At 39.7% G+C, this 14,754-nt stretch overlaps 1 protein-coding gene across 2 annotated transcripts in view; it reads right to left on the bottom strand.

Annotated features, from left to right (window-relative positions):
* Window positions 1-13,214, bottom strand: part of NMI (N-myc and STAT interactor) — a 15,938-nt gene extending 2,724 nt beyond the window's left edge. Inside the window, exons 1-7 of one of the 2 annotated variants that reach the window (XM_032410635.1) lie at window positions 13,135-13,211; window positions 8,851-8,884; window positions 7,799-7,885; window positions 6,742-6,837; window positions 4,081-4,243; window positions 580-686; window positions 309-495 (exon numbers count right to left, since the gene is read on the bottom strand). In XM_032410635.1, the coding sequence (XP_032266526.1) occupies window positions 309-495; window positions 580-686; window positions 4,081-4,243; window positions 6,742-6,837; window positions 7,799-7,879 (634 nt within the window). In that variant the 5' untranslated portion in view covers window positions 7,880-7,885; window positions 8,851-8,884; window positions 13,135-13,211. Of the gene's footprint in view, window positions 1-308; window positions 496-579; window positions 687-4,080; window positions 4,244-6,741; window positions 6,838-7,798; window positions 7,886-8,850; window positions 8,885-13,134 lie in introns of both variants that reach the window. The other variant, XM_032410624.1, reaches the window with a different exon arrangement.
* Between the last annotated feature and the right edge of the window lie 1,540 nt (window positions 13,215-14,754).

The following is a 14,754-nucleotide window of genomic DNA, read 5'->3' as shown; positions in this document are numbered from 1 at the left end:
AGGAAGGAAGGAAGGAAGGAAGGAAGGAAGGAAGGAAGTCTTTAAAAGAAAAAGGGCGCCTGAGTGGCTCAGTTGTTAAGTGTCTGCCTTCGGCCCAGGTCATGATCCCAGGGTGCTGGGATGGAGCCCCGAGTCAGACTCCCTGCTCATGGGAAGCCTGCTTCTCCCTCTCCTGCTCCCCCCTGCTTGTGCGCTCTCTTGCTCTCTCTCTCTCTGTCAAATAAATAAATAAAAATCTAAAAGAAAAGAAATGGCAGAACATAATTTAAATGGTAAAGTGTTTTTTAACTGCCTAAATGGGCAAATACCTCCAGTTTCCACAAATGTGATCACGGCACTCCGGGACTGCTTATCATACTGCACGCATCGCACTTCCCCCCCTCCGTTTATGGACTTAGAAAAGCTCAGTTCTAGCTTGTCTCTCATCTGATCTTCAGGCAATCCATCAGGAATGTCAGTAACATTGATCTTCACTGTAGAGTATTCTTCATGAACCTGGGAAATCATTTCATATTCAACAATAGGGGTGAGACAAGTGACACCTCACAGAATTCTAAAAAGCTATAATCAGCATGTTACCTGGAATCTGACTCCTGAATTTAATGGAACTGGCTTGGCCAAAACCTCCACATCTACATCCTTTATCTTCACATAATGCTTCCCCATCCTGATGATGTTTTGGGCAACTGAAAAATAATTTGGGAGTATTAATTGCCAATATTTTAATAAATGTTTTCACTTTGGGTTTAAGAACAAATTATCCTAAATATTTTAAATTTTCTTTAATGAAGGATCTAATTTTTAAAAATTTCCTAGGACTTCCAAGTGTTATTGGTCTTGCCACCAAAGTGGCAAATAAATATATTAATGTCAAAAATGTCAAAATACATCAGCAAAAATTACGAAGTAGCCAAAAGGTACAAACTTCCAGTTATAAGATAAATAAGTACCAGGATTGTAACGTACAACATCCTGTGTGATATACAGGAAAATTGTTAAGAGGAGTAGGATCGTAAGCGTTCTCATTACAGCAAAAAAAAAAAGTTTTTTCCTTTTTATTTTTTTTTCCTTTTGGTTGACTCTGTGGGAGTCCTGTTTATTGTACCCATATGAGAAGATGGATTTTGGCTCTACCTGCTGTGGTCCCTGTTTCACAATATACATAATCAAACCGTCATGCCATACACCTTAAACTTAGTGACACGCGTCAATTATTTCTCAGTAAAACTGGAAAAAAAACTATAGTGTAGAAAGTCTCATCAAGTTCTAGATTCATCCCTTAAGAGAGAAGCCTGGTGATCCTTCAGAAATTCATATATTACAGGGCGCCTGGGTGGCTCAGTTGGTTAAGCGACTGCCTTCGGCTCAGGTCATGATCCTGGAGTCCCGGGATCGAGTCCCGCATCGGGCTCCCTGCTCGGCAGGGAGTCTGCTTCTCCCTCTGACCCTCCTCCCTCTCATGCTCTCTGTCTCTCATTCTCTCTCTCTCAAATAAATAAATAAAATCTTTAAAAAAAAAAAAAAAAAAAAAAGAAATTCATATATTACTTCAGCACAGCCACACACCCTTTAGAATTCCCCTGTTAACAGAATGATGAGAGAATTCCCTTAGTATATTAGTTGAAGTACAGCCAGAAACTTCTCCCATGTTGAGTAAGTAGGAAAAAGTTGTATGGGTCAGTGGCATTCTGACAATCTTATTTATCATTTGTCACTTCTCTTTAATGTTATAAACACCAAAGAAATATTCATTTTTGTCTTTCCTAAGAATGACATATTAAATACCACATAGGTTTGAATATCAAAGTGTGAGTCTTTTTTATTTTTTTGCTGTATTTAATGAGGAATTCTACTTTTCCTAAAATGCTCTTGAGATCACTTTATTAAAAAGATGATAGCCTATGCCAATCACAAAACTACCAAATCTAATTTATTTGTGCAAATGGGAGAGGCTCAGTAATGTAATTATGCCAAAAATCATTAAAACTCCAGATAGCAATTATATTTCAGTTTAAAATGCATGTGGGTGGTGCATTTATTTTTAATTGTGTGACATGAGAGTTTATAACACTTCAGTTGTTAATACAGAGCCATTTACTCTAATTTGTCATAAAGATAAGAGATGCCCACTCTGGTCTTATAAATCTCACGTGTGGGGGCGCCTGGGTGGCTCAGTCGTTAAGCGTCTGCCTTCAGCTCAGGTCATGATCCCGGGGTCCAGGGATCGAGCCCCGCATCGGGCTCCCTGCCCTGCAGGAAGCCTTCTTCTCCCTCTCCCACTCCCCCTTGCTTGTGTTCCCTCTCTCGCTGTGTCTCTCTCTGTCAAATAAATAAATAAAATCTTTTAAAAAAATAAAATAAATAAATAAATAAATAAATCTCACATGTGTTTATGACAACCAGACAGCACACACATCACAGCTGAAGGAAGAGAGAAACAGGCTAAAAGGCAGGGCGTTGTCATGTGGGAATTCACACTCATTGTACCATGATATGACTCGGTAACTTGAATATCAACTTTTTTTTAATTAATGACAGCAAGCAACAATAACAGAAAATGTCAATTAGGTAATACTCAGATGATGCCCTTTCCCTCCCACACCCCCCACCCAAACCTCCAACATCTGGTGATCTGATGCAGCTGAGAGGACCACTTGCATTTCAACTTTTGTGACTCTACCAAAAGCCAACTTCTGTTCAATTGTGTATAAGCCCAAAGTTGTCCCAGGAGAGCAAGACCTCAGAGCTGTGCCCAGAATGGAAGCAGCGATGCAGCTGTTTCTGAAGACAACCCTGGTCCCAGCATTCCCGGGTAATTGCTGAGCAGAAGCCTCCCAAATCCTCGCTTCTGTCTTTTGGTTGTATCCCCATTACCACTGCCAACTGCCAACACACACAGGGCTCCTGGCCTCCTCCTCTACCCTCAGCTCAAGAGTAGATCCAGGGTGGACCCATGGTGAACCAACAGTATGTGCATATGCTGACCTGCTAGAATGCCTTTCTTTCTAATATTTATTTTCAGGCTATAGTGATAGACCAGGTGTAAGGAGATACAAGTTATAATCCTAGATTCTCAGAATCTGAGCACCAGAAGGGCTTAAGACCATCTGGTCCCACCCCAAAACTAGACATATATAAGACTGAAGGCCTGGAAGAGTGGTCTGCTCCAAGGACTGTTGGTCCAGTACAAGGCACATGGGTGCTCATGGGTTTGGCTCTCGGCTTTGCAATTTTTAACTGTATGGACCTTGAGCAAGTTCTTTATCTTCTTTAAGTTTCAGTTTCCTTATCTGGAAAATTCCTAACGAGTAGCAATAATGGCAGCTAACATTTATTAAGTGTTTCTTATGTGTCAGACACCATGCTAAGTATTGTATCAGCATTTCTCATTTAACACTCAACCCAAACCCAAGAGGTAGGGACTACCACAAAGCCTGTCATAAAAATCTGAGATTTAGAAAGAACTCAACCCAAATCCACACCTAGAAATGGGCTAAGCTGGCACTGAAGGCCCCCAGCTCTGAACAGGGTCCTATACCATGTCAGACTTAGCAGACATCAGGTCCCATTCCCAAATCTCTGACTCTTGGGCTCTTTCCATTCACTGGTCATGTACCCTTAGGTAAATCACTTAAACACCCGAGAATCTGTTTTCTTAGTAATAAGACGTAAACCACAATTCTCCTATCATATTGCTTTCAGAGTCATGTGAGTATAAAATGAGATGTCTGAGAGAACTGTCTGAGAACTGTGTAGAGCTCTACTAGCTTAAGACATTATTACTAGTATCATTTGGAGGTAGCAGGTGGAGTAGAAAGAAGAAAGACGCTGGTATTAGCTGGGCTTGAGTCCCAGAGTCGTCATGTTCTGAACAAGTGATCTTATTCAAGGCACTTAATGTCTCAGTTTTCTCATCATAAAATGGGGATAATCCTATCTGACCCAGGGTGTCACTATGAGATGAGATGAGACGATAGATATAAAAATTGTAAAGCAATAGCCAAATATCTAAGAAAGCTCTTTGAAAGTCTCAGTGCTTTCCAAAAGTAACATGGTCAAATTTTTGAACATTATTCATACCTTCTTCTTTTTCAAAGGTGATAAGAGCTTGTCCTTTCTGTAGCTCATAAGGAACTTGCGAGCTCACTTGAAATGAACAGGAGATATTTAAAAACTGGCTGTCATTCTCAGGATTCTCTAAAGATGTGAATTTCACCTTTGTTTCAGGAATATTCTCTTTAATCTAATTTAAACAGAAATGTTTGATTAAAATCAAGACAAGAAATAACTTAAGCCCTTCTTGTGATAATGTGATTTGATCATCCAATAATTTATTCTCCACTGATTTCAGAATCCCTCCAAACACCGAGTACGGTCTTATTTAATATCTTTAGTAATTACTTCTTCCTAGGTAAGTACTCAGTAATGTAATCAGATGCTGATCCTTTAATATTATTTCCCAGATAAACTGTAAATATATAATCTCTCACTTTTTCTTTTTTTTTTTTTTTTAAGATTATTTATTTATTTGACAGAGAGAGACACAGCGAGAGAGGGAACACAAGCATGGGGAGTGGGAGAGGGAGAAGCAGGCTTCCCGCTGAGCAGGGAGTCCGATGCGGGGCTCGATCCCAGGACCCTGGGATCATGACCCGAGTCGAAGGCAGACGCTTAACGACTGAGCCACCCAGGTGCCCCCTCTCTCACTTTTTCTAATCAATGTTTAAACTAGCCAATATTGTATGGTGTTCGATTCTAAAGCCTACATCACTCCTACAGATACGTACCTTTTAAACAAATGTACCAAAAATAGGCTATCTTACAAGGGAATCATTAGACAGTACATTTACTCTCACTACAAAGCAGTATAAATTAGTTGAATATATACCATGTTTATTCTGATAGCAAACCCAGATAATTTTATCCAAAAAGAAAAACTCCTGAATCATATCATTTAACATTTATCAAGTTTAAATTCCCCCTTCCCAACACCTGCCCATCAACTTTTTAACCATTATCAAACTTAGGTTTATAAAAATGTAAGGGACACTATCAACAAAATTCATAATCTGAAGGATAAAGTTACTGGCTATACTTATCTGTTTAAAATCATTGGGATTAACAGGCATATACAACGGTACATAAATGCACAGATGAAAATGTTGTTTGCATTTCTATTTCCCATAATTATTTTACATGCTGAAAGAAAATGTTTGTTATCACAAAGGGGTTAGAAATATTCAATGAGTTATCTGACCTATTCTCACATTTGTTCTGTATCTTCACACATAACCTCCACAGAAATTCTGATTACCATAAGTCCAATTTCAAAACAATTGGCAGTGTCTGAGAAAAGGCAGAGTGTTTCCCAATAATGTGGAAATACCCAACATAATGCTGAAAAGTCGAGAGCTTTTAGATGAGAGTGCCTGATTCTGGTCTTGGGCACACTTGGACAGGAGCAACTCACCTATGCTCTCTAGACCACAGTTTCAGTCCTCTGTAAATTGGATCAGCTGAGCTGGCTGGGTTCCCAAGGCCCTTTGAGTTGTAGGACTAAGTGATTCCTCTCCAGTCTGAGAAGTAACCAGAACCGTAACAGAGTGTTCGCTAAGTCCCATCAACATGGGGAACTCCACTTCCTGATATTCAATATCCTACCCCCCATTTCAGAAACAAAAAGTGACAATGTTTTAAGCACTTAAATTGTTTAAAGACAGAGTTTTTTTTTAACAATATGAGTTGTTATGAAGAAGAAAGGGGTGAAAGTCATATCTAACTCAAATACAGGAAAATTTAGGAGAGAACTTAAATGGTGTAGATATATATCCAATTGTTTTAAACTGTGAAATTCATTTAAATTACTTGGATGAGAAGAGAAATAAAGGAACTTAGTGAGAAGACCAAGAATTTGATCCAAAAGTAACTGATAATGACCATCATTTTTTTTTGTTTTTACATTAACATACACACATAAAAAATAAAAATATATGGGTGCCTGGGTGGGTCAGTCGTTAAGCATCTGCCTTCGGATCAGGTCACGATCCCAGGGTCCTGGGATCAGGATCCTGGGATTGAGCCCCGCATCGGGCTCCCTGCTCTGCAGAAGCCTGCTTTTCCCTCTCCCACTCCCCTTGCTTGTGTTCCTTCTCTCGCTTTGTCTCTCTCTGTCAAATAAATAAATAAAATATTTAAAATAAATAAATAAATAAATAAATAAGTATACATAAATTTAAAAACTGTATTATCAGAAATGTACAGCCAGATGAAATTTTACTAAGTGATCACACACATGTGAGCAGAACCCTGATCAATAAACAGAACATGACCAACATCCCAGATGCCTCCTTGAGCTCCCTTCCAGTTTCTACCTGCCTCCAAGGGTAACCAGGATGCTAACTTCTAACACCCTACTTTTGTGCTTTATTTAAATGCAAGCATATGGTGTGCCCTCTTTTATCTTTTTTGGCTCAACATTGTATCTATGAAATTCATCCATGTGGCTGCATATAGTTGTAGTCTGTTCATTCTCATTGCTGTGTAGTATTCCATTGTGTGAATACACCCCAAATTAATAATTCATTCTACTACGGAGGGACAGTTGAGTTGTTGGGGCTATTACAAACAGTGGTGCCATCAATGACCACAATGTTTTAAAAGTGAATTTTGTATAACCATATTGATTTTTCTGAAAAATGGTGTCAGTTAAAAATGTGATATATAAAATAATTAAAGAAGTACCTGGGAGTTTATGGTGGCCTCTTGTAACTCAGCTTCAAGCCTTTGGATCTCCTCCTTTAAATGAATATTTTCCTTTGCAATTTCATCAATTAATCTCTAAAAAAAAATCAAACAACACCAAAAAATTCAACAGCCTCTGACCTCATTTTTCTAAACGAATTGAAGAAGCTAAATTTCTATCACCCTGATAAAGGCAAAGAAAGATATCATCACCTGTTGATTCTCCTACCTCTGATACGTTTTATTATCTCCTTTATACAAGCAGGGAAACTACCTTTCACACTAAACCAGAGTCACAGAAATTTTTGTAGTAGAGCAAGGACTGAGAGCCAGACCTCAATCTTATCAACTCCTTTCCTGGTTATTTGTGACAACAATATGACTTTTACGTTGCACTGTAGGGGAGCCTGGGTGGCAGTCGCTGGAGCATCTGACTCTTGGTTTCAGCTCAGGTCATGGTCTCAAGGTCATGAGATTGAGCTCTGTGTCGGACTCTGCGCTCAGTGTGGAGTCAGCTTGGGACTCTCTCTTTCTCTCTCTCCCTCTGCCCCTACCACCCCCCCACCCCGGCTCATGCTTGCGTGTGCTCTCTCACTCTCTAAAATAAATAAATATATCTTTAAAAAATAAATAAATAAATTGCACATAATTGTGGAATATGTTACTTGGGGGCAATCAAAAAATGTTTTTGCTGTGATTCCCACAGTACGGCTGCCTTGACATGCCAGGTATATGGCCCTGGGTAAGTGGCTTAAGCTACCAGAGCCTCCATCCCCTCTTGGGTCTGATCAGATAATTGCTAACTAAGCTTTTAATTTCTGGGTGTAAATCAAAGAAAGGACGGAGGGAAGGAAAAAATAGCTAATGTTGAAGCCTTGTAAAAGAAAGAATAGAAATATGATTCTTTTTGTAAGGCTTGAATAATGGAAGAAAAAATTTTGAAAACCTTAAAATCTTCCCAAATTCAAAGTAATGTTGGGCAAAAACATATAAAACATGCCTCACTGTAAAACTAATAGATATAAATTAATTTTTAATAGGACCCAGTAATTTTTACCTCTCTTTGTTCATCTTTCATAAATCCTTCATCTGACCAAGGCTCCTTAAGAACTTTTTTGTTATCTTCATCAGCTGCCATGATTACCTAATTATTACAAAAAGTAAGTATTTTTAAAAATAGTACATATACACAAATTCAAGAAAAAAGAAAAAACTTTTACCCTTTTACAGAAAAAGAAACATCTCTTCTTTGCTGTATCTTTTTTCCTATCATCAAAGTCTTTATTATCATGTGGCTTATATTTGAACAGAGTCTATATTTCAAATAACTTTCACACCTACAAATATATAAAAGGGTTCTAAAGATCGTTTGCTTTTCAACACAATAATAGAAAATGATAGGTATTAACATTCCTTTGAAGTTCACATCTTAATCATATTACGGTGCCCCATTTTAAAAGATTACTATTTTGGACTTTTCAAAGGTTTTGATTTAAACATCCAATTCTCCCTATTGTATTTCCCGAATGTAAATGGAGTAAAAAGTCCCCCCCAAACTCCTCTACATGTAGAGTAGTTCTTTTTAAATTTTTTTAAGTAGGCTCCACACCCAGCATGGAGCCCAATGCGGGGCTCAAACCCACGAACCTGAGCTCAAGACCCAGGCCGAAATCAAGTCAGATGCTTAACCAACTGAGCCACCCAGGAGTCCCTACATGTACCCAGTTCTTATCTGGAGTTTTCACAAATCCTCCCTAGTCCATACACCTGAATAGGAAAAAAATTACACCTTTACTTCTAATAATCTCTGATTGAAACTTAGCATTCTCTTCAAATATGAATATAGGCAACAAGCCACATAGCGTTTGCAAAAGTTCCCAATACGGCACAAATATTTTCATAAAATGTTTTAACTATTGCAGATATCCTGAAATTTTTTTTGTGTAAAACCTTCCTTCAAAATTATGGTAGTTACTGGGGCGCCTGGGTGGCTCAGTCGGTTAAGCGTCTGCCTTTAGCTCAGGTCATGATCCCAGGGTCCTGGGATTGAGCCCCATGTTGTCAGGCTCTCTGCTCAGCAGGAAGCCTGCTTCTCCCTCTCCCACTCACCCTGCTTGTGTTCCCTCTCTCGCTGTGTCTCTCTCTGTCAAATAAATAAATAAAATCTTTAAAAAAAAATTATGGTAGTTATTAAACTCACTACTAGGTCTTATACTATAACATATTGATATATATTACTGTATCAAAAATTTGTTTTTAATATTCTGATAATCATATTTCAATATAATTGGTTTCCTTTGTAATTCCACATATTTTATTTTATACATTTAAAAACTTTTTTTTTAAAGGCCCATGAGCTTTATCAGACTGGGAAGGAATCCATGGCACAAAAACAGTAAAGAACATTTGCCTGCATATGAATTTACTGAGATGGAGAGGTCCCAGATCAAAAATGAGACAAGGAATATCATAACTGTTTTTATTGCTTTAGAAGCACATTAATAACCAGTTTGTGATATAATCCTCTAAAATTTCAAGTAGCTAAATTCTCACTATTCCTGTAGAAGAAACAGGAAAAATATTTATTCCTCCTTAAAAAAAAAAATAGAAGACTGGCAAAAAATTAGTGTGAACATAAGCAGTGTCCAGAAACAGAGGGGATCATATAGCATCTAGATCTTGGTTTCTAATCTATCCTCCAATAAAAGGAACCAGGATTCCCTGGAGCAATGGCTGATTCTACCCATGGGCCAGGAAATATACAAGATAAGCCTGGAGCTTCCAGCGGCCAAAGGTACATGAAGGGGATTTTCAAGTAAGTAAATATACAGAGGATAAAAAAAACCAGGTTGTTCATTGCCAGGTAAGTTAATTATAAATATAGAAAGACAGAAAACTAGAATGAATGCTGTGGGTTGGAACTGGAACTATCGGTATAATCTTATGATTTCCAATAGAATGAGAGAAAGATACAGAGATATAAATATAGATGTGTGTGTGTGCTCACATATATACATACCTATACTATCTGTATATATATTCCCTAGCTCTGTCTTCTCAGAGGGCCTAGAAGCAATGAGCACACCTAGCACCCAGAATTTGGTTTCTAATACCGTTTTCCCTTACAAGGAACCAAGGCTTTTCAGGGAAATGGTTGATTCCAGGACTGGGACAAGAAAAATACAAAATAAGCACCTTATAGTGCCAGAAAGCAAGAAAATGCTCAGTAAATGATGAGAGCATGTTAAAACAAAACAAAACAAAACACAGAATCCAGCCTGAGGAGGTTCTCACTAGCCAAGTCTAAGAATAAATTAAGCATAAAAAAATGACGGTAATGATTAAATCCACTGAGGAAAATAAAAAAACTATGAGTCCATACTGACATACATACATACATACACAAATTGAAATTTTGGTGAGAAAAGGACCATGTAGTTAGTTTCAAAATACTTCCCCACAAAATACTTATTAATTTCAAAGGGGGAAAAGTAGCTTTACATTGAAGAAGCCAGGCAGGCGCCACCATAATAAAATAATCAAAGTAAATAATGAGATAAGTCAAAATCATCTGCCATCTGATAGAGTGCACTTAGAACACAGCACGACTTCTATGATATTCCTGCCAAAGATACATAATCTGAATCTCAGCATGAGGAAACATTAGACAAACTGGCCTGTACTCTTCAAAAGTGTTAAGTTCACAAAAGCCAAGGAAAGGCTGAGAAACTCTTCCAGACGGGAGACTAAAGGGACATCACAATTAAATGCAATGCATGACTCTGAATTGGGTCCTTTTGCTATATAGGATATCATTGGCTCAACTGTCAAAATGTGAATTGGATCCAAGGATTAGATGGCAGTAACGTATCAATATAATTTCCTGATTTTGATTACTGAATTTTAGTTATGTAGAGAATACCTTTTTTCTAGGAAATATATATTCAAGAATTCCAGGGTAATGGGTTTTGAAGTTAGAATCTTATTCTCAAATAATTCAGGAAAAACAGAAGCTGTTTTTATTGTACTTGCAACTTTTCTGTAAGTTTGAGATGGTTTCAAAATACATCAGTAGCTCCCTATTGCACCACCTGCAGAGTCCTTACAACGACACCCAATAGTCATCCAAGGTCTTACACAATCTAACCAAAACTTACTTTCTAGTCTTATTTAGACAACTTCTAGACTAAGTACCCTAACCACACTAAACACTCAAAGGGTCCCTCTTCTCCCTCCTGTCCCTTAATATGTCACATCCTTCCTCTCCTCCCAACCTTAATGAAATTCTACAGTTATTCAAGGTCTACCCCAAGTTTCCCCCAAGTTTTTAAAGCTTTTTCTGATTCCCCTACAGGACATTACTTCTCCCTCTTTTAGCTCTTTTGGAGAGCTTTAATTATTTGTGTACCCATGTCATCTTCCATGACTAGATGGTCATGACGTTCAGGCGAAGGACCATGCCCACTCCTCCTTGCATCCATTCAGAGCATAATATAAGCACACACACTGAAAACACCCAATATTTACAGAATTGCATGGTATCTTGACTAGTATTTGTTCTGTTCAGGACATCCCACACATATGAAGTTTTGTTATTACATTTCCAGAAAGCAGAAATGGCAACATTTTTTTATTGCTTTTTTAAAAAAAAAAAATCAATATTCTTGGGTGCCTGGGTGGCTCAGATGGTTAAGCATCTGCCTTCGGCTCAGGTCAGGATCCCAGGGTCCTGGGATCAAGTCCCACATCCGGCTCCCTGCTCCTTGGGAGCCTGCTTCTCCCTCTGCCTCTCTCTCTCTGTCTCTCATGAATAAATAAATAAAATCTTTAAAAAAAAAATCAATATTCTTAAAAGCTTGTAATGAAGACTCTCAATATATTTATCTCATATAAATGGTCTACTACATAATACTCCCAGAACTTTTTTTTGGTATATTTAGGGTCTGGATACTTTCCTTCTTCACATGAGTGGGATGTACAGTAATAGGCTACCTTTTATGCCATTATATGGTAGGCAAAATAATGACCCTCTCAAACATACCCACTCTTAATCCCCAGAATCTATGAATATGTCAGATTACAATTAAGGTTGTAGATTGAATTAAGATTGAATTAAAGCTGACTTTAATATGAAAATCATCCTGAATTATCCATAAGGCCAATACAGTCATGAGGGCCCTTAAAAGTAAAAGAGGAAAGCAGAAGAGCAGAGTCAGAGGGAGGTGTGACAACAGAGTAAAGGTCAGAGAGATGCAGTGTTGCTGCCTTTTTAGATGGAGAAAGGGCAGCACTAAGCAGAGGAAGGTGGGCAACACACAGAAGCTGGGGGAAAAACAAACAAACAAACAAACAAACAAAAAATAGATTCACCCCAGTAGCCTCCAGAAAGGAAGGCAACCCTGTAGACAAGTTGATTTTAGGCCAGTGGGATCCAGGTTGGACTTCTAACCTACAGACTGTTAAGATAATAAATTTGTGGTTTGTTGTTGTTGTTTTTAAGATTTTATTTATTTATCAGAGACAGAGCACAAGCAGGGGGAGCGGCAGGCAGAGGGAGAAGCAGGCTCCCTGCTGAGCAAGGAGCCGAGTACGGGACTTGCTCCCAGGACCCCAGTATCACAACCCCAGCCGAAGGCAGATGCCCAACCGACTGAGCCACCCAGGCCTCCCTAACTTTGTGGTTTTAAACCACTAAGTCGGTGGTCATTGTTATTACCACCACCCACCTGTCACCTATTTTCCTATTATACTCATATCCCTTCGTGCCAGGTCTGACGGAATGAAATCTTTCCATGTCCATGCCTGGCAGCAAAAAGGAAACGAGGGGCTGAAAGAAAGGAGGGGGTGATTAATACAATGGTGATACACATATATAGTTAAAAAAAAAAAAAAAGTATCCATGTTCTATAGACAGAAAAACATCGTGTTCTCCTTTAGACGTCTCTTTTGAGAAAATCCCTGCATATTCCGGAAAGTGAAGCACAGCTGCCAAACCCTGCACCTGCCAAGGAGAGTAAATCTCCTTAAGGAATCAAGTTTCGCTAAGAACTATCTTGGGAGACACTACGGAAACAGTGGGGAAACACAAACCATTTTACATTTCAATTTCCGAAATTAAGCAAACCACTCTAAGAAGACGAGGTCAGAGGCGGCGGCTGGGGGCTGGGGGGAGGAGGGCCGGAGGGATGGGGTGGGGGGGACGACTGACGCAGCCCGCCTCTCCCCCGCCTCCACCCCAGCCCCGGCGGCGGCGTCCCATAGCGACCCGCTAGCTGCCCGCGGGGCGCTGCCCGCCTTGCAGTGGGCGGCCCCGCGGAGCGCGCCTCGCTCCCCACCCGGGCTTCTCTAGGAGCAGGGATGGCAGCCAGGGAACCCGGCAGGGCGTCCACTCACCCGCCTCGCCGGTGGAAGGCAGCGCGGCGAGCCCAGCGCGCCCGCCCTTCCGGGAAAGCGGGTTGGGCGGCGCGCCGAGCGAGCGCCCGCCGGAGTGGCCAGGAGCCCCGCGGGCTGGGCGGGCCGCCGGGTCCCCGAGGCCGGCGCGGCCTGATTCCCGACGGCCCGTCACTCCGATTAACATCTGGGTTCCTAAAACAAAAAAAGAAGAAAGAGGGAAAAAAGGAAGGGAAGGGAAGGAAAAGAAAGCTCTGCTCAAATGGGGATTTTCTTTCAAACTAACCACTGTTTGGAATACCAGATATGGTGTTTCCAATGAATAATTACTAACGAGTTAACAAGTATTTTCAGTTTCGATTTTTAAAACACGGTTCTTTTGATGTAGAAGATAAACTGTTGGGTAACAAAGCCGGGAGGGGTTTGGGCGAAATAGGTGAAGGGGATTAAACAGGTACAAACTTCCAGTTATAAATTAGTAACAGAGATAAAATGTACAGCACAGGGAATACAGTAAATATTGTAATAACTCTGTATGGTGACAGATGGTAACTAGGCTTATCATGGGGGTCATTTCCCGGTATAAAAATATCAAATCACTATGACTACACCTGAAACTAATAGGATATAGTAAGTCAACTGTACTTAAATTAAAAAATAAAAGTGGTTTTTTGTTTTGAGAGAGTCTGTCCAAAAAGTATTCCAGAAGTTTGCATAAGCACTAATTTCAGGACATGTTTTTTTAAAAATCACTCTTTTTATGTGTATATTACTGGACATATTGTTGAAAAAATGGATAGAAACCAAATAAGGGGGCGCCTGGGTGGCTCAGTCGTCAAGCGTCTGCCTACCGCTCAGGTCAGGATCCCAGGGTCCTGGGATCAGGACCCTGGGATCGAGCCCCGCATCAGGCCCTGCTCTGCGGGAGGCCTGCTTATCCCTCTCCCACTCCCCCTGCTTGTGTTCCCTCTCTCTCTGTGTCTCTGTCAAATAAATAAATAAAAATCTTAAAAAAAAAAAAAAAAGAAACCAAATAAGGTCAAAGTGGAAGTCTCTCTTCAAGATAGTAACTCTCACTGTAATTTATTGGTCATTATAACCCCAATCTACAAATATTTACAGCCAGTACAAGGTCGGTTTTTGTCTTTTGCAACATCTTCTAGGCTATGAAGTTGGGAAAGCTGTGGTGTTCACTTGGTTTCTATGACCCATGTCCCTTGAAAGTTTTCTTATAATCTTGTGAAGTTGTAAATAAATACTTCACTAAGTGTCATCTTTTCCTCTGAAAATAAAAACATCTGGCTTATTTCAAGAACTGCAGTGTTTCTTAATCCTACACGAAGAACCACCTCACAGCTGCCCTTGCTCATAAATACAGGTCAGGGAGGAGATGTACCAAAATGATTTCCAGGCATACATTCTAGGATATAGTGCTATGAGTTATATATAATAATCGATACAGATACACTGGTCTAAAATAACAGGTTAACAAAAGTCAAATTCATTTATATCAAGAATACTGATGGGAGGGGCGCCCGTGTGGCTCAGTCGGTTAAGTGTCTGCCTTCAGGTCAGGTCATGATCCCAGGGTCCTGGAATTGAGCCCCGCATCAGGCTCCCTGC

This window comes from Phoca vitulina, unplaced genomic scaffold, assembly GCF_004348235.1.
Source record: "Phoca vitulina isolate PV1807 unplaced genomic scaffold, GSC_HSeal_1.0 scaffold1, whole genome shotgun sequence".
Taxonomy (NCBI): Eukaryota; Metazoa; Chordata; class Mammalia; order Carnivora; family Phocidae; genus Phoca; species Phoca vitulina.
The sequence above is the reverse complement of the archived record's forward strand: the minus strand, read 5'-3'. Positions and strand labels throughout refer to the sequence as shown.